The sequence below is a fragment of the Equus przewalskii genome, chromosome 28 (genome assembly GCF_037783145.1).
Source record: "Equus przewalskii isolate Varuska chromosome 28, EquPr2, whole genome shotgun sequence".
NCBI lineage: Eukaryota > Metazoa > Chordata > Mammalia > Perissodactyla > Equidae > Equus > Equus przewalskii.
Window position 1 is genome coordinate 31,719,593 of NC_091858.1, and position 19,187 is coordinate 31,738,779.

Here is a 19,187-nt window from a genome sequence, read left to right on the forward strand (position 1 = left end):
ACAGCAGAGAAAGCTATACTGTTACTCCCTGATACAGGATTCAGATGAGGAAAACCAGATGTAGATACTGTGCCAGAAGAATTGTTATAGTAGTGATTTTCTTATTTGGCTACTTTTCAGAGAGAATCTAGATTTTAATCTCTGTTACCTGAGTATGATTAATTAATATTATATGACAGAATAATATGGCAACTCCTATGGGGCTATCTGCTCTCATTCTCTTTTTCTGGTTGGTGTTTACCTACATGGACACTTCATATAATGAATCACTCCTATGATCATGAGAAATATGCTGATAAATCCAGTGACACATAACTTGCATTAGGAAAGATAATCACTTTGTATCAATGTATGGATTCAAGTCTGCATTTAAACCTCAGGGCATTGTGACTTACACTTGTTCTTTTTAGCTACATCTGGATACAGTTGTTAATAGAAGTGTTAGCTGAGACACTTAAGCATGTATATTCATGTAGATAATTTTATATGTAGATAATATGGATTAATTAATTGATAAGCAATTTGAATCAACATTAATACATTTCTCTATCTTTTGTCAGCTATTCATCCATCTACCAATATATACATCTATCTGTCTTTTTATCCAGCACCTTAGCAATTCTTGAACTAAAAATCCATTTAACCTATGCTGAAACTCAGGCTCTTATTCAGCTATATCTAGGATACGCAAACAACCTTTCACTACATTTTATAAATATTAAAAATATTTCTAGGGGCTGGCCGGGTGGCACAGCAGTCAAGTGCACACATTCCGCTTTGGTGGCCCCAGGTTCGCCGGTTCGGTTTCTGGGTGCAGACATGGCACTGCTTGGCAAGCCATTCTGTGGTAGGCGTCCCACGTATAAAATAGAGGAAGATGGGCACGGATGTTAGCTCAGGGCCAGTCTTCCTCAGCAAAAAGAGGAGGATTGGCAGTAGATGTTAGCTCAGGGCTAATCTTCCTCAAAAAAAAAATTCTGAAATCAACAAAGAAAAAACTTTATTTTCAATCTTAAAACCATATTTTACCATTTCTGTAGCAAAAGTAAAATGAACATGCATGAAAGAAGACTTAGATTTAAATATTACAAAAATCATCAAAAAGGAGGAGTGAAAGTACACCCTAACATCATTATATACTAAAATGACTTGAGAGTCACTATATTTATAACATTACGTGTATACATGATCAAGTAGCTTAAATATTTATAGTATGAAATGATTCCCATTTAGTTGTAATATAAATATACTGACACAGTTTTAACTCATTTTGCAGAATCCCCTCATAAATATCCAAGTTAATGTTTTCTAAAGTTTAAAAAATGTGTGGTGAGATTTTTAAGATAAATACATGAATGAAACAGGCATTAAGATGCAGACGGGTTATTTCTTCCTTTGTACATCAGAACCTCTGCCATGATGATATTTTACAGCAAGTTTATCCGCATAGCCCCTTATGGTCACCGTCTCTCCGCTTCCCATGCTACAGTTCCTACCAGTTTTGTCGTGATGATCTATGTCTTATAACACTTAAAACTGTCAATAATGAGCTTTGTAGATTCAACACAAAATTCCTCTTTTCCAGTAGGTTATATGTTTTCTCTCTCGACTTTTTCTCGGTTGCAGTTTATCATGCTGACGTACCTTTTCATGTTGGCCTGGCTGGGAGTCACGGCCTTCACCTCCCTGCCAGTGTACATGTACTTCAATCTGTGGACCATCTGTCGAAACACCACCTTAGTGGAGGGAGCCAACCTCTGCTTGGACCTTCGTCAGTTCGGTAGGTGGATCTCTAACTGTAAAACAACGCCTCATATTGTTGCACCCCAATAACTGCCTCTGAAATATTGTAAATCACTTTGAACCATCATTATTTCTTCTACCGAAGACATAAACGTACCAGAGTTTTCCCTTTCAAGACATGCTTTTAAAGTTGAAATAGTAATTCAAGGGTGAGTGGAAGCTGCTTGCACGACACGAACATGCAAACACGTCCTTGAACAGGCTGTCAGGTTGTACTTTCTCATACTGGCAGCTTACAACGCTGATTTCCCACTCCTGATTCTTCTGCGCTTTTCCAGATTCAGTGTGATGTTTGTATCCTACTTTCACTCGCCTGTAATAAACTACACAAATTGTGAAGTCTGGTACGGCGGTCACCTGAGAAATAGGTACTTCATTGTCTTCTGAAGTAGGGCAAAGAAACTTAACATTTAATATAAATAATAACAAAATCAAAGATTGTATATTAAATAAGTAGTCTTCTGGTTATTTTTATTTAGGGCTGCAACCTCATGTAATAATAATAGTTTCTGATTTGTCTATGGGCTTATGATGTACAGACCCCATTCTAAATGGTTTGTATATGTTGACTGAATTCTCACAACAATTCTATACAGTGGACCCTGTTATTATCTCCTTTATAAATGATAAATCGGAGGCACAAAGAAGTTAAATGACTTGCCAAAGGTTACACAGCTGGTAAGTGACAGAGCCAGGATTCAAACCCAGGCGGTCCGACTTCAGAGTCTGTGTTCTTCATGACAAATCAGCTGCCTCTCCTGTGGAAACAAGTACTGAACTGCAAGAGCACAAAGGAGGACGGGCCAACCTGGTGGCGCAGCGGTTAAGTTTGCACGATCCGCTTTGGCAGACCAGGGTTCACAGGTTCGGATCCTGGGTGTGGACATGGCACTGCTTGGCAAGCCATGCTGTGGTAGGCGTCCCACATATAAAGTAGAGGAAGATGGGCACACGTGTTGGCTCAGGGCCAGTCTTCCCCAGCAAAAAGAGGAGGATTGGCAGCAGTTAGCTCAGGGCTAATCTTCTTCTTCAAAAAAAATAAATAAATAAGAGTGCAAAGGAGGAGTCTCATGTCACTAACCCATTTGGAATTCTCTTCCACCATTTGTAAAAACATGGAAGCTACAGAATTTACAAAAGATATTCAAATCCACATATTCACACGGATTTTTTTTTTCACAGTATAGGAATTAAAGTCTAACCTATCAACATCTGGGAACACTCTGAATGTTTTTCTCTAATGAGATTTCCCATTCTTGGGGAAAGCAGGAAACATTTCACCAGATGGTATCTGCAGGTCCTGCCCTCTGTGGGTAAATGACAGATAGGTTGTAGGTACCAGAATTTGTAGAAGGTACTATAACTATTCTAATGTCTACTAGCTGTGTGTTCCAAAACTGTGGCCCACCCACCATCCTGTCAGACAGAGTCCTCAGGCCCCTTTGTCTGATCCAAATGAAAAGCAGGATGGTCTGCTCTGTGGATGAAATTCTTGGCAAGAAGACAATAGAGGGAGTATGGAAGCTCTTCCAGTGGGGAGGTTTTAACCTTGGAACCGTGTCCCATATAAACACAGGAAAAGGAAACCTCAGCAATGCTGCCTGAGGTCACCGGAGAACAGCTGCCTGGACAACCGTGCCTCTGACTTCAGTCCCTCCCCCTCACTGTCTTCCTTTAATTCTGCTGATCCAAACAATTAAAATTGGAGAAGACGTGACTGGTGTCTCAGAGAGGGTTGCCAGGTAAAATACAGGACACCCAGTTAAGTTTGAATTTCAGACAAACAAGCAGTATTTTGTTTTAGGACAATATGTCCTAAATATTGAATGGGACATCCTTACAGTAGGCGTAAAGCATGATTATGATTAAAGCTTCTCTTTGAACCTTAGCACTGCTTACAACATAGTTCATAAGATTTACTCAAATTTAACTTTTCTCTATAACATATAAGAGAAGGCACTTTTCAGATGTCGCGTACCCTTTTACATCAGCTATAAAGATTTTCTGTTTGCCTTTAATGCAGAATCTACCACCTGGATAGCATTTATTTTCCCTCAAGATAATATGTCCTTAATAAGAATCCTGAATATAGATATGCAATCATGTTATTATCAAGGGGCACCAGAATAGAAAAGAACCACTCCCCCAAATTTGGATTAGGATCAGTACAGACATTTACTAATTTCATCAAAAAAGTAATTAAGTAGGTAAGAACGTACCATAAAGCAGTTTCCCCTATGTTGCAAAGTTGTCTTATTTGCATCTGGATAATATCTTTTCTCTTAGAAGACCAAGGTGTTTAAACTACATGATGGGAACTGTCACCATGCAATAGCTGTTATGCCTGCTTCATCTCCACTCTGCATCTCACTACTCATCGCCCTGCTGGTGATACACATGTACATTTCTAACAGATCTCATGGGAAGCAGAGACAGCACTTCACACAGTTGAGGAATTTAAGGATGGTTTATTTTGTTAGGGTTGGCTGTATTTCAAAATGAGTCATGAAATAATTTTACTTGCCATTTCAATTTGTTAATGCTTTTATAATTATTTCTGTCATCCTTCAATTCTATGTACAGTGATTTAACGACATTGAATGCATTAGGAATTTATCCTAGGAATCTGTTTCACAAAATGTGAAAATTGGTCCCCATAATATCTAGATCCAGGATTTAGAACTGTGCTATGTTAAAACCTGGAGATCTGCTGACACTATCTAAGGGCCAAAGTGGTCCAAAGTAGGTGGGGCTCTTCTTAGCCAACCCTACCTCTTGTCCAGCATGTCCACCCATTTTAGCAGGAGAAATTTGCTTTCATCTGATTTCCGTAAAGCTATTCTCAGTAGGATTTCATTTCACTTCCTTATTTTTCCAACAAATACTTATTGAGCTCCTATTATGTGTAACCACTGCTTAATTTTGAAGGGGGAAAAAAGTCTCCATGACAAAAAAGTAAAATAAAACAAAGGTTGAAAAACACTCAGATCATGGACCTGACCCATCCTGCTTTTTCTAGAGAAGGCAACTGTGACCTAGGAATATTGCGTTCTTTGCACCAGATAGAACAGAGGACAAAACTGAAACTAGCAATAAACAGCACTTTTGACTTTAGTCCATTCTGTTCACAAGGACATTTTACATTAGTGTAGAAACTAGATACACGTACTGTTAATAGGAAATCTTTTGTGCATTTAGCAATGTCTTTGCTAATTACTGAGCTATATTCATTTCTGCTAAATAATTCAAGACATTATTTGGTAAAATCTTGGCTATATTTTCTTGTCTAGGCTATTCCTCTGGGTGGGTTTTCCTATGTTAGGTTACATGTCAAAGGGGAATTAGTTACAGATGAAATTAAGATTACTAATCAACTGGTCTAGAGATAGGGTGATTACTCTGGATGATCCCAGTGGACCCAGTCTAATCACAAGTGTCCCTAAAAGTGGGAGAGGCAGAAGAAAAGAGTCAGAGGGAGATGGACTACAGACAAAAGAGAGAGATGCAGCGCCGCTGGCTTTGAAGACTGAGCAAAGGAGCCGAGAGCCAAGGAACGTGGTAACATATAGAAGCTGCAAAAGGATACTCCAGGTGCTCTATCATCTTTAAAACTAGTCTTGTACATGATCAATTATTTGAAAATTTGGCATTTATATTTCCTATAGGGAGTTAATTTCCTGTTACACTATAACGGATCATGATATTCATTCATTCTGTTTACCTCCAACTCTGCCTTTCAATTTCCTTGATGAGAATTTACACCTTGAGCAGTGTTTCTTTAACTGTCCGGAAACCACCCAGAGGTCTTTATTGCCTTAGAGATGAAACTGTCTACACAGCCTATGCATAATTTTCCCTGAAGTTGTTCATATTTCAGGCACACCCACTTCTTACAAAGCCAGAAATATATTGTTTCTGTTTAGCCAGCTTAAACGATATTAAAAAAAACTTGCGACTTGTGAAAAAGCTTGTGATTGTAACTCTAACGTATCAAATTCCTGCTCTTCTCTCCCTACTCTCCTTGCAGTGTGTTCTTGCTGCTTCTCTTATACAATCTTAATTTGTTCCTTGCTTTTAAGAAACTGGAAATGTCATTCTGTGTATTTTAGCTAAAAACTTTTCTAGATGTAGTAAATAAAATATATAAATGTACTAAATATTTAGAAAAATGGGTAAATTTGAATAATTTACTTAATTTTGGGTTAGGTCAATTTGGCCACTCATGGAAAGATACACATGAATCAAAATAATCAAGTTTTCAGGTTTGTACTGCATCACATCTTATATACACATGCTCATTTTCATAGTTTCATACTATACAAATGTTGATTTAAAAACTACAATTAATTGGAAATATATATATGGTACTTATATCACAAGAATATATGTATGGTACTTATATCACAAGAACTATATTTTATATACATATAATATACATTATATGCAATACAAATGTACTGGCTGCTGGGTGGGAGGGTTGGGTTACAATATTTAAAAGAGTGATGGAGGAAGGCTTCACAGAATAGTTGTCATTTGAAGGAAATGCGGGACTTGGAAATATTCTTAGCAGAGGGAATGTTCAGTGCAAACTTACTAAGGCAATACCATGCCTGGTATCCACAACAAAAAATAGAGAGACCAGTGTGACTGAAATAGAATAAGAAGGTAGGGAGAATAGTCTGAGATGAAATCTGAGAGTTCATGGAACATAGAATCATGATGAGTACATTACAAGACATTATCAGTTTAGGGGCTCTTATTCTGAGGGAAGTAGAGAATATTTGCAGAAGAGAAGCGAGGTCTCACTTTTGTTGTGGAAAGATCACCCTGGCTGCTTTATGGAGAATAGACTGCAGCAAGAGAAGCAGCGGGCATGTCAGTTACACTCTTGTAGTAATCCCAGTGTGAGATATTGTGGCTCGGACCAGGATAGTAGCAAGAGAGGGGGGATTCTGGAAGTATTTTGAAGATAGGAGCAGCAGTGTATGCTGATAGATTGTATGTGGGGTTTGAGAGAGAAAGAGGATTCAAAGAGAAATTTATTTTTTGACTGAGCAACTGGGAAGATTGATTTGTAATCAACCGAGATGGAAAAGCCTCAGAGAAGAGCTTGCTTGGGTGTAGGGCACGTAAGGGAGAAGATCAGAAGTTCAATTATGGAGATGTTGATTTTTGGATGCTTATTAGAAATCTAAATAGAGTTGTCAAGTAAGAAATTGGATATAAGTATCTTGATTTCAGGAGTGAGGTAGGAATGGGGCTGGCTATATAGATTTAAGAGCCGTTGGTAATATTTAAAATGTAAAGCTCTGAGACTCAATGAGATCATCAAGGAAGAAAGATGACTGAGGACCAAACTCTGGGAGCTCCAATGAGAGAGGTCCTGGGGAGGAGGAGGAGCCAGACAAAAATATTGAAAAGGAGAAGCCAGCGAGAATAGAAAGACAAAAACAGGAGACTACAGATTTTGGAAACCAAATGAAGAGAGCATGAAGGAAGAGAAAGCCATCAACTGCCTCCAAAACTGCTGAATGGCAAGTAAAAGGAAAAGTGAGAAGTCATCTCTAGTTTTAATGATGTGGAGGTCATTGGTGATCTTTCTAAGAAAAACTTCCTTGGAGGGTTGGGGTGAAATCTGACTGGCAAGTGTTTAAGTGGAAATAAAATGAAAGGAATTGCAAGCAGTGAGAATAAGCAATGCTTTCTAGGAGTTTTGCTGCAATGAGAATGAAGAAATGGGTAAGGAAGTGTATGTACAGCTTAGGGATTCCACATGAACGAAGTCTAATAGATCGGAATGGAGAAAGATGGCCTTTACTAGGAAGCTTTCTCAATAATGATGGTTTATTAGACAAATCTTATGGGGGTTCTTTTTCCCCGCTCTTAGCGCCATCTTGGCAGGAAGGACAGGTCTCAGAGAAGGATTTCTGCATTTGATGTCCTGCAAGGAGATCATTTTTTGACTGAAATAATTGCACAAACAATTGGCAAAGCAGACTGTCAGCAGCTCCATAGATATGGAGAGCTGGTGGTGTATCTCAAAGCTCAGAATGTGTGAATGTGTACGCACAAATTAAAACTAAATAAAGAGCAGCAGGCGCTCAAAGCCTAAGTATTAGTTTGCCCAGAACTTGCGATTTCTTTTCTTTCATGTATATATGTGTTTAACACTTCAGTAGTTCTCAAGACAAAATTAAAGACCCCTTGTAGGATGAACTTGATCACTTCTCTTCTCTAAAATGAGCTCTGTGGCTGTGCGTCACCCACATGCTCGTTAAAAATGCAAACATTCATGGATTGTGATTTCACAGTTCTGCGTTGGAGTCCAGAAATGCATATTTGTGATAATCCCCAGGTGATTCGATGCAGTTGGTCCATAAACCAACTGGAGCAAGGGTAAATACGAGTCAAATTGGAGCTTTTTATTTCCCCTTACTAACAGCACTGTTTTCAATATTAGCGAAGAAAAATTACTCCTCTGGGCAATATGCTTTTATAGACTAACAGAAGCTTTGTACCAGCAGAATAAATTTAGATCCAGACTTCAGAACAGTCTGGGGCATAGTTATCAAAATAGTTGTGATGCCTACACCATTACATTAATGGGCAAAACCGATGAACTAGCTAATATTAAATCTGAAGATTCTAGTGGCTAGATTCAATTGAATTCAGATTGAAAATGTTTTAAATGGCTTGATGGCTAAATAGTTTTGATCTTCTATTTATAAATCTATTTATAATTATCATCTAGCAATGAAAGCTGAGGAAAAATCTCTCCATTATAATATAACGTAAAATGGAACTTGCTTAGATTTTATCAGCAAAAGTTTCTTTTTCTCTCTCTGGGTTCTTGAAAACATTTGCAATGCTAAACTATAGTTTTCTCCATGTTGTAGGCATTGTGACAATTGGAGAGGAAAAGAAAATTTGCACTGTCTCTGAGAATTTCCTAAGGATGTGTGAATCCACTGAGGTGAGTGTTTTTACAGCCTTTAATTTTGTCAGAATTTTAGCTTCACGTTGTTATTGGAAAAACATATAATTAAATCTATGTTGAATTTTCCCCTTTTTCTTTCAGAGGCAATTTTACTTGTAGTGATGTTATGCAGGAGGACTAGAGAATAAATATGAAAGAGATGCTCTGCATATTTCAATAAAAATTATAATAAATATTTTAATTCTTTCTAGAAACTATCATTTTCTTGAAAATTGAAAAAATTATGAGGTTATATTTATAATGAGATAACATAGCCTTATACTGTTATAATGGTACTGAAAACCATCATTATTAATGATCTCATCTTTATAATGAAATTATATTAAAATGATGCAGTTGCAAAGATTGAAATAATTTGCAGGAGAAAAGATATTGTAATAATGTTTGAGGAAGTGGTTTATCACAGGCTCCCTTCTGGTAAAGATGTACAAAGTTCTTATTCATGAGACAACAGCAGCCCTGATCCCTTTTCTGCTTGTAACCTTGACACATGTTTTGGTTCTCTGTGGTTTCCTTTCCAGCTGAACATGACCTTCCACTTGTTTATTGTGGCACTTGCTGGAGCTGGGGCAGCAGTGATTGCTATGGTAAGACCTCAAAGCTCTAAGGCTTGGTTTTTCAATTTGAATTACAAAGCTATTTGCTTGTAGAGATGATAATTTATCTCTAAGGCCTGCAGTCCATATGAATCATATTTATTTTAATATCAGTGAAAAAAGGCAGGAGGAACTATGGCCAAAGAAATAAGTGAAAACCAAAGCTTCGCTCAAAGAAATACTGTGATTACAATAGAGATAATATTTGGTAATCAGTTTAAGGATTAAAACACTCAATAATATTGGTAGCACTAACAAAAATAAGTAAATTCATTAGCATTTTACATATTAGATTACTATTAACGTAAAAATATGCTTCTGTAGCATATGCGTATGTATCAATGTGATATTCTAAGTAACCTAATCAATTCCTTAACTTACATTATCCTTTTCTCCTCTTTAAATAAGAATGTAAAAAAGCCGTACTGAGTCACTTATGAAAAAAGAACTAATTTATTTTTCTTAACCTAAACCTCAGTAGTTTAATGTTGTGTCTTCTGTTATCTAACTTTCTTCAGAAATATTAAGAACAACTCTTTAAAGTCAAGCTTTTACCAAGTTTTCAGGACCTTCAATGTGCCAGATCCTGTCTGTGCCTTTGTAACTCACCATGAATTCCAGTTTGCTCACTGGAATGCCAAATATGAACAATGAGCAAATGCTCTGACCATCCGTAAAAGCTTATGCAGTCAAGGTCTTCAGCCCTTATTTTGACATCCTAGAATATAAGTAAAATAGAACTCTAGAAATTTCCCAGTAACTTCACAAATGTAATAGCTAATTCAATATGCAAAAATGATGAATTAACTTGGATTTATTTAATTCCATTCCTTATGATGTCAATATATTGTCTAATGTGTTGGTGAAAGAAACACTTTTTAAAATATGAGTATTTTATCTCTCGTCAAAGACTAAATATAGGAATGATGAGACGATGCTAATGAGCCATTTCAGACCAGTTATTTTTAGTGACTTCATAAACACTTTTGTGTTGAGCTGATCTTTTTCATTAAAAATGATTTTTGAAAATGTCTAACAAAAACAACTGTCACCGCTAAAGTGAGTTTTCGGATAATTGGTTAATTTAATATCATGTTTATTGTTCAACATTTTAGATTTAGTGTACAAACCTCTACATAGGAATTTTATTTCAGAATATGAGATGTTTAATAAGATCATGTTCTGATAAATTGAAGGGATTACAATAAAACAATAAGCAAAGGCATTATATTCTTAACCTAAAATCAATGCTACATTTTGCCCTGGGACAGCATCCACATGTTCTGGCAGTGATGTTCCAAGCACTCGTGGCCCCTAGCCCCCAACCTGGCTATGAGATAAAAGGAATCTTCTGTTCATTTCTGTTCACACACACATTCTCACGCGATGGATCATTTTTCGGGACACGTGAATGTTCAAGCAATATACACCCATGCATAAGAAGTCTATCAAAGTATTTTGTGGAAAGAGGTGTATAATAAAGCATTGCTTTGCATTTGCAGCATGTGTATGTGTGTGTAAAATTCTGTGTACACATGTGCCTTCAGGCATACATTAGTGAAAAATATCTGTCTAAATAAATAGTGTTATTTAAATGTCCCTAAAAGTACTTACTCTGGAATGATTCTATTATCAAAAGATTTTAAGGTAATAGAAACTTAGATGTTATGTATTTCTTAAGGAATCTGTGCTTTGCATAGATTTAGATATTAAGTTATAAATTCTTTTATTTCATACAGTGAGAGTTTAGAAGTTTTTTTAAGTACTTAGCATCCTTTTGGATATCTAAATCTATGCAAAGTATAAATCCTTAAGAAAGAAGTAACATCTAAACACTGCTTGACACTAGTATTTGCAATGTATTAGCTCTGGCGATAGTTTAGATCTTAGGAGGCAGGGATAATGTAACTACTGTCACTGTTCCTGCTACTAATATTACTACCAACTTAGTATTGCTATTAGCTAATATTTCTTTAAAACTTACTCTGTTAAAAGCTCTATCAAATGTTTTATGTACATGAGCACATTCAATATTCATAGTATAGCAGCTGTCATTAATTTCATCACGATCTCGTTCAACCCTCACAATGTAGCTACCATCGTGGTTTCCATATTATAGATGAGAAAATGGAGATGAATTCTACTCGACCAAAATATTTAAAACATCAATGTAATTTAAGGCAAGGATTATAAGAATTTGTACTAAAATTAACAAGTGCTCTACTCCATTCTTTTTTAGAGATGTTAGGAAGTTCTATATGCTGACAAAATGAGTCAGCTTGGCATGGCACCAGGTTCCAGCAATGGCTGCTCACCTGGTGAGGGATAGTAACAAGCCAGACATCTTGCGTGTCCCTAAGGCCCAATGAAATGTCCAAAGACCTACTGGGAAGCACCAGTTTCTGAACTAGAAGAACATTAAAATTCTTTTTGGTATTTCACTCACGCATATCTAATAATAATTTAGAGGTCGTATTTTCTCAGACTTTAAAAGGAAACTTTTTCAACATCTAAAATACATTCATTCATGTGGCAAGTAATTTGAGTACCTGCTACTTGCCCAGCACTCTCCACAGAACTTGATGTTTTCACAGCAACAACAACAAAACGCTACATAAATTTGGCTATGTGTATAAGGCTTATTCACGCCGTACGTATACTGTGAGTAAGCTTTCACTATGAAAATGCCATGGAGGAGAAGAATATAACTCACAGCACCTGCTTGCATGTGGCTTACAGTTTCCACTAAACAAAATGCAAAATTTCAGAGGAAATAGAACATTCTGAAAATTCATCTTTTAAAGTTATTTTATCAAGGTCCTATTGGCTTATAACATTGTGTAAATTTCAGGTGTACATTATTATATATCAGTTTCTGCATAGACTATATCGTCTTTACAATCAGTAGTCTAGTTTTTATCCATCACCGTACACGTGGACCCCTTTATCGCTTCTGCCCTCCTCCCACCCCCTTTTCCTCTGGTAACCACTAGTCTGTTCTCCTTTATATATGTGTTTGTTTGTTTATCTTCCACATATGTGTGAAACCGTATGATATTTGTCTTTATCTGCCTTTTTACACTTAGCATAATACCCTCAAGGTCTATCCATGTTGTTGCAAATGGCACGATTTTGTGATTTTTATGGCTGAGTAGTATTCCATTGCATATATATACCACATCTTCTTTATCCATACATCCGTTGATGGGCTCTTAGGTTTCTTCCAAGCTTGGCTATTGTGAATAATGCTGCAATGAACGTAGGGGTGCATAAATCTCTTTGAATTGTTGATTTCAAAATCTTGGATAAATACCCAGTAGTAGAATAGATGGATCATATGGTATTTCTATTTCTGATTTTTTGAGAAATCTCCATGCTGTTTTCCACAGTGGCTGCACCAGTTTGCATTCCCAGCAGCACTGTATGAAGGTTCCCTTTTCTCTACATCCTCTCCAATGCTTCTTATCTCTTGTCTTGTTAACTATGGCCATTTTGACGGTTGTGAGGTAATATCTCATTGTAGTATTGAGTTGCATTCCCCTAACAATTAGTGATGTTGAACATCTTTTCATCTGCCTGTTGGCCGTTTGTATATTTTCTTTGGAAAAATGTCTGATCATATCCTTTGCCCATTTTTTGATCAGGTTGTTCATTTTTTTGTTGTTGAGTTGTATGAGTTCCTTATGAACTTTGGAAATTAACCCGTTGGTGGATATATGCTTTGCAAATATTTTCTCCCTGTTGTTGGGTTGTCTTTTCGTTTTGTTCATGGTTTACTTTGCTTTGCAGAAGTTTTTAGGTCTGATATAGTCCCATTTGTTTGTTTTTTCTTTTGTTTCCCTTGCTCAAGTAGACATGGTATTCAAAAAGGTACTACTAAGATTCATGTCAAAGAGTGTACTGCCTATATTTTCTTCTAGGAGTTTTATGGTTTCAGGTCTTACATTCAAGTCTTTAATCCATTTTGAGTTAATTTTTGTGTGTGGTCTAACATAATGGTCTACTTTCATTCTTTTGCATGTGGTTATCGTTTTCCAAACACCATTTATTGAAGAGACTTTCCTTTCTTCATTGTACGTTCTTGGCTCCTTTGTTGAAGATTAGCTGTCCATAGATGTGTTGTTTTATTTCTGGAGTCTCACTTCTGTTCCATTGATCTGTGTGCTTGTTTTTCTGTCAGTACCATGCTGTTTTGATTACTATAGCTTTTTGTAGTATATTTTGAATTCAGGGGGTGTCATACCTCCAACTTTGTTCTTTTTTCTCAGGATTGTTTTGCCTGTTTGGGATCTTTTGTTGTCCCATATAAAATTAGTATTCTTTGTTCTATTTCTGCGAAGAATGTCGTTGAGATTCTGATTGGGATTGCATTGAATCTGTAGATTGCTTTAGGTAATACGGACATTTTAACTATGTTTCTTCTTCCAATCCAGGAGCATGGAATATCTTTCCATTTGTTTATGTGTTCTTCAGTTTCTTTCAATGTCTTACTTAGTTTTCAGTGTACAAGTCTTTCACCTCCTTGGTTAAATTTATTCCTAGGTATTCTATTGTTTTTTTGTGATTGTAAATGAGGTTGTGTTATTGACTTCTCTTTCTGCTAGTTCATTATTAGTGTATAGAAATACAACTCAATTTTGTATGTCGATTTTGTTCCCTGCAACTTTACTGTATTCCTTGATTATTTCTAATAGTTTGTTGGTGGATTCTTTAGGATTTTTTATATATAGACTCATGTCATCCACAAATGGTGACAGCTTTACTCCTTCCTTTCCAATTTGGATTCCTTTTATTTCTTTTTCTTGGCTAATTGCTCTGGTCAACACTTCCAGTACTATGTTGACTAAGAGTGGTGAGAGTGGGCATCTTTGTCTTGTTCCTTTCTCAGAGGGATAGCTTTCAGTTTTTGCCCATTGAGTATGATGTTGGCTGTGGCTTTGTCATTTATGGCCTTTATTATGTTGAGGTACTTTCCTTCTATACCCCTTTTATTTAGAATTTTTATCATAAATCAATGCTGTATCTTGTCAAATGCTTTCTCTGCATCAATTAAGATGATCATGTGATTTTTATTCTTCATTTTCTTAATGTGGTGTCACATTGATTGATTTGTGGATGTTGAACCATGCCTGCATCCGTGGAACAAATCCCACTTAATCACAGTGTATGATCCTTTTAATGTATTGTATTGTAATGTAATGTATTTTTTAATGTATTTGATTTACTAATATTTTGTTGAGTATTTTTACTTCTACATTCACCAGCAGTATTGGCCTCTAATTTTCCTTTTTTGTGTTGTCCTTGTCTGGTTTTGGCATCAGGGTGATGTTGGCCTTGTAAAATGAGTTAAGGAGTGTCCCGCCTTCTTCAATTTTTTGGAATAGTTTGAGAAGGATCAGTATTAAATCTTTGAATGTTTGGTAGAATTCAACAAAGAAGCTATTTGGTCTGTACTTTTGTTGTGGGGGAGGTTTTTGATTACTGTTTCAATCTCTTTATGGGTGATTGGTCTATTCAGATTCTCTATTTCTTCTTGATTCAGTTTTGGGAGTTGTATGATCTAGGAATTTATGCATTTGTTCTAGGTTATCCAATTTGTTGGTGTGTAGCTTTTCATAGTATTCTCTTATAATCCTTTGTATTTCTGTGGAGTGCATTGTAATTTCTCTTTCATTAAAAATTCTAATTGGCATTCTTATTGATATGCTTCTTTTTCCTATATTGTTGTCTTGAAATTGTTTTGTTAATTTTTTTCTCCTGTTAACTACATTAATATACCACAATCATCACCATTTAGAATTGACTTTGCATTCTTTATGTCCATCTGTAGTTTTCTAGAAACAGCTTAGCTCCTGTCTTTCAGTGTACTCTTGACTAATCAAAGTTTTAGTGTTCTATTTTACTAAATTATGGATAAGAATTTTGCCCACCCTTTAAAACTTAGAGAAGATAAATGACTGACTACTTAGTTTTTCTTTATTATTCATCTATAAAAATTCTACATTTGGAAAATCACTTTCTCTCTTCTATGGACCAAGAGGAAGGGAAAGAAAGAAAAATAGTTAAGTGATCTCATTATTACTTGAGTAACTTCATTACCCAAGACAAATCAAGAGCTTCCCTTCTGAATATGGCACTGTTCCAGCTGTTATGAATGTATATAAATATACAACATCCATATGACATGATACTTGCTCCCTTGTAATCTAAAGGCAACTGCAAAATTCATTGTGTGGAAAATTATTTTGATAATTAAATCCACAGGTTTATTTTATGTTTTCCACAATCCCTCTTTCTATTGCACAGTGGTCAATACATCCTTCCATTAATTCAAATTGACTACACTCCCACTGTACATGAGACTATTTCTGATTATGGCTTAGAAAACAAAGATACATGAACATGAAATGTATAATCTTATGGTTTGGGTAAATGAGGGCAGAATGGACAGGAAACATCACATAAAGATTAAGAATCAGTCTTGGATATTTCAGAGTTGAAAAAGAAGAGAAAGAGATGCTGAAAGAAAGGGAGCCAAGAAGATAGTGTCATAGAGTTGCAGGAGTGAGGAAGGAATATATTTTATTTATATCATTCCTATTACCACAGACATTTTGGTTCCATTTTATTAATGAACGTATCCTATATAAGCATCTGATTTGAATATTTCTTTCCTGATAGCAAGGTGTCATGAAGACACTCAACAGACTTGCAGTATAAATTATTTTGTCTTTTTTAGGTTCACTACCTTATGGTTCTGTCTGCCAACTGGGCTTATGTGAAAGATGCCTGCCGGATGCAGAAGTATGAAGACATCAAGTCGAAGGAGGAGCAAGAGCTTCATGACATCCACTCTACTCGCTCCAAAGAGCGGCTCAATGCATACACATAAATAAAACATTCCTGTCCTCTCTACCATTCAAATGCATTGGTGTTTAACTAAGGGCCATCCAACCATCCAACCTTTTGAAAAATAAAATGAAAGTGCTTCTCATCAATGATATGTAGGGTGACTTATGAATCACCTGAATACAATTCTTTGTTGTTTAGCACTTAATTTCCTAATTTGTCAAATTGGTGTAATCAGATCTCGTCTACAAGCTCCTATCCAGCCTTTTTCTTTTTTAAATTTCTCAAACTCATTTAGTAATTCTGTAAGATCAAAGATACTAACATTGTCAAATGCAGAGATTTATTTGATTTTTAACCACTTACCCTGTGTTATACATAACACCTTTTGCATTATTTCTTATGTTTTGAAAAAAAATAGCTTTTTATACTTTTTAGTTTTGATTTCGGTAACTAGTTTAACTACAGGTAACCTTCAAAGGGACCATTGTACATTATGAACAATAGACAAAGATGCTATCATGATGACTCTTCTTGAAATATGGAAATTTTGTCTGAAGATCAGTGGCCACATTACCATAGGCCCTGGTTACTGTTTTCATCAATCTAAGGTGCAATTTCTAAATTTGTAAGAGTAGGTTAAAAAAAAGTGCTTCTTATCTTTGTTAACATTGTATTTTTTCTTGATGTACTTAAAAGGTATTTCTCTCTGATTACTCATGGTTATATTGTGAGCATGTAGAAACAATGATGCTAATGCATGGCTAGTTGCCTTTTTAAGATTGTGGCACCAGGCTTACCTTTTAAAGTTTAGCATAGAGACAATTTAATGGAAATAACTACTGTGGACTATTGGAGAATGATATTTTTATGATTTAAGCAATGGCTGGATTGGAACTTTTAATATGCTAATGTGGAGCATTAATTACCTTTATGAAGGTGGTATGTTAAGCATAAGCACACTAACCCCTCTCAAGTTGTTCTACCTACTTTAAAAAGTTTGAATGGATTGCACCTCTGTAAACTATCCCTCAGATGTGTATGATATATTTGAAAAGGCTTCCATTAATATAATAGCTTTGCTTGCAGCCTTCCAATCTATGTTGGTTTACCTGTAGTGTTTTTTAAAGTGTGGTCAGAGGCCACTGTAGAATGTATCCTTTCGAAGTGTAGTGATAGATTTGTGTTTTTATTTCAAGTAAGTCATTTTAACCAAATGTCCATTCGTATTCATTTATAAGAAGTACCTATATCAAAGGAATAAAAAAAAGCAATCAGTATTATTGGACCAAATTTGGTGTTTGTTTTAACTTTGACTCTTCTTTTGATTATTTCTAATGCTACAAGAATGCTGTAAAGTGTCTTTTAAAATGATGTAGCCTGACAAGACATTTTTGTCAGTGTATAAAAACTAGGTAGTATTGTGCACTGATTTGACCATTGTGAAATCTTTTCTCAGTGTAAGTGCATTTCTAATAAAATTTATTGAGTGAAACAATCTTTGTACAACGACTAGTCATGCATCATCCGTAATTTTACAAGTTCTTATAGTAGGTAGGGGGTGTTACTAGGGTTATCTGTGGCATGATTATGCATTCTGTAGTATTATTTAATTAATTTGGGGTTTCGCTTCCTTTTTTTACACTTAGATTATCTTACCGGCTCAACATTTTTCGGATATATGCAGTATTACAGATATTCAGCAAAAGTATTAATGGGCTTCTTTAAATTCTATCTTATAGTGTTTCAGTTCTGTGTCTTAACAGTTTGTGATGATTTTTAAACCTGTCTTTTAAAATTATGTAATGATGTTGACGCTTTGGGCTTTTTTTTCTGGTATTAGAGTTTGTATTTTCACAAAGAGTGCTTTGTAGCAGGCATTACAATTAATCTGTTTTGTACATAAATGTGCCAACAGCTTGATGGTGGCGTTTTTGAAATGTAGAACAAAGTGCTTGCAAAATGTAATAAATACACTTGTGTACTTTGTGTACTTATTATTAGTTTCTACAGTGTTTTTTTTGTTTTTGTTTTTCTTGTTTTGTTTATTCCTCTTTCCTATGTGTGTGCATTCTTTCCAAATGCAGTAGACGTGCTTTTCTTAGGATGCTCAATACCTTGGTTGAGTGGACCCAATACTTCAATTAAACTTCTACTCATGACCATACAATATAGATATGCTAGGGAACCTGGGAGAGGGTGAAGGGGTAAAGACCTTGGAGGACATTTCATTTAGCATATGATAACTGTTCCCAACTTATGCTATTTCCTTGCCTAATTTTGACTGTTTTGTGTTTTCTTTAGTGTCATAAACTAACAGGGAAACAAAAAAGATCAATGCAATTCAGAGAGAAAAATGATTTCTTGCTTGGCTTCAAAATATCAAGGTGAGAGCAATGAAATGAAAAATATTTTCTAGACTTTTTCCTTGTTTTGAATGTGGTTTCTTTTGGACAAACTAGAAGTGATGGCAATTTAAAAATAATAAAATAGTAATCAATAAAAACCTTAATTTTCATAAGACCTAAGGAATTGTATTAGTCTTCAATTATTTATGTGGTATTATGAATGGCAGCTTGAAAATTTCATAGACTTAGGTTACAAATATCTGCTGTAATTGTAAGTGGATCTGGACAAAAAGTCTTGTTTTAAAAAGTCACTTTAAACACAATAAGAAAATTATCTCCTATCTAAGTCTTGTTAAATGATAGTTCTTATTCTTTCCAGTGTTTATGGAATTCTTAGCATAGAAACAAGATAATAAAGAATTATATGTTAAAGAATATCAACATGAACAAAAATCTCACAATGTATGGTTTTCAAAAGACTGATCATTGTAAGGTAATTGGATTTTTTCTTTTTTTTTTTTGAGGAAGATTAGCCCTGAGCTAACATCTGCCGCCAATCCTCCTCTTTTTTGCTGAGGAAGACTGCTCCTGAAC

The 19,187-nt window shown here is 35.5% G+C and overlaps 1 protein-coding gene across 7 annotated transcripts in view; it reads left to right on the forward strand.

The window, feature by feature from the left end:
- GPM6A (glycoprotein M6A) overlaps positions 1-18,243 on the forward strand; it is a 307,705-nt gene extending 289,462 nt beyond the window's left edge. For all 7 annotated transcript variants that reach the window (XM_070598360.1, XM_008525670.2, XM_070598356.1 and 4 more), the window contains 4 exons: positions 1,627-1,780; positions 8,700-8,776; positions 9,322-9,387; positions 16,136-18,243. In XM_070598360.1, coding sequence (XP_070454461.1) covers positions 1,627-1,780; positions 8,700-8,776; positions 9,322-9,387; positions 16,136-16,288 — 450 coding nt within the window. In that variant the 3' untranslated portion in view covers positions 16,289-18,243. The remainder of the gene's footprint in view (positions 1-1,626; positions 1,781-8,699; positions 8,777-9,321; positions 9,388-16,135) is intronic.
- Positions 18,244-19,187: the final 944 nt, after the last annotated feature.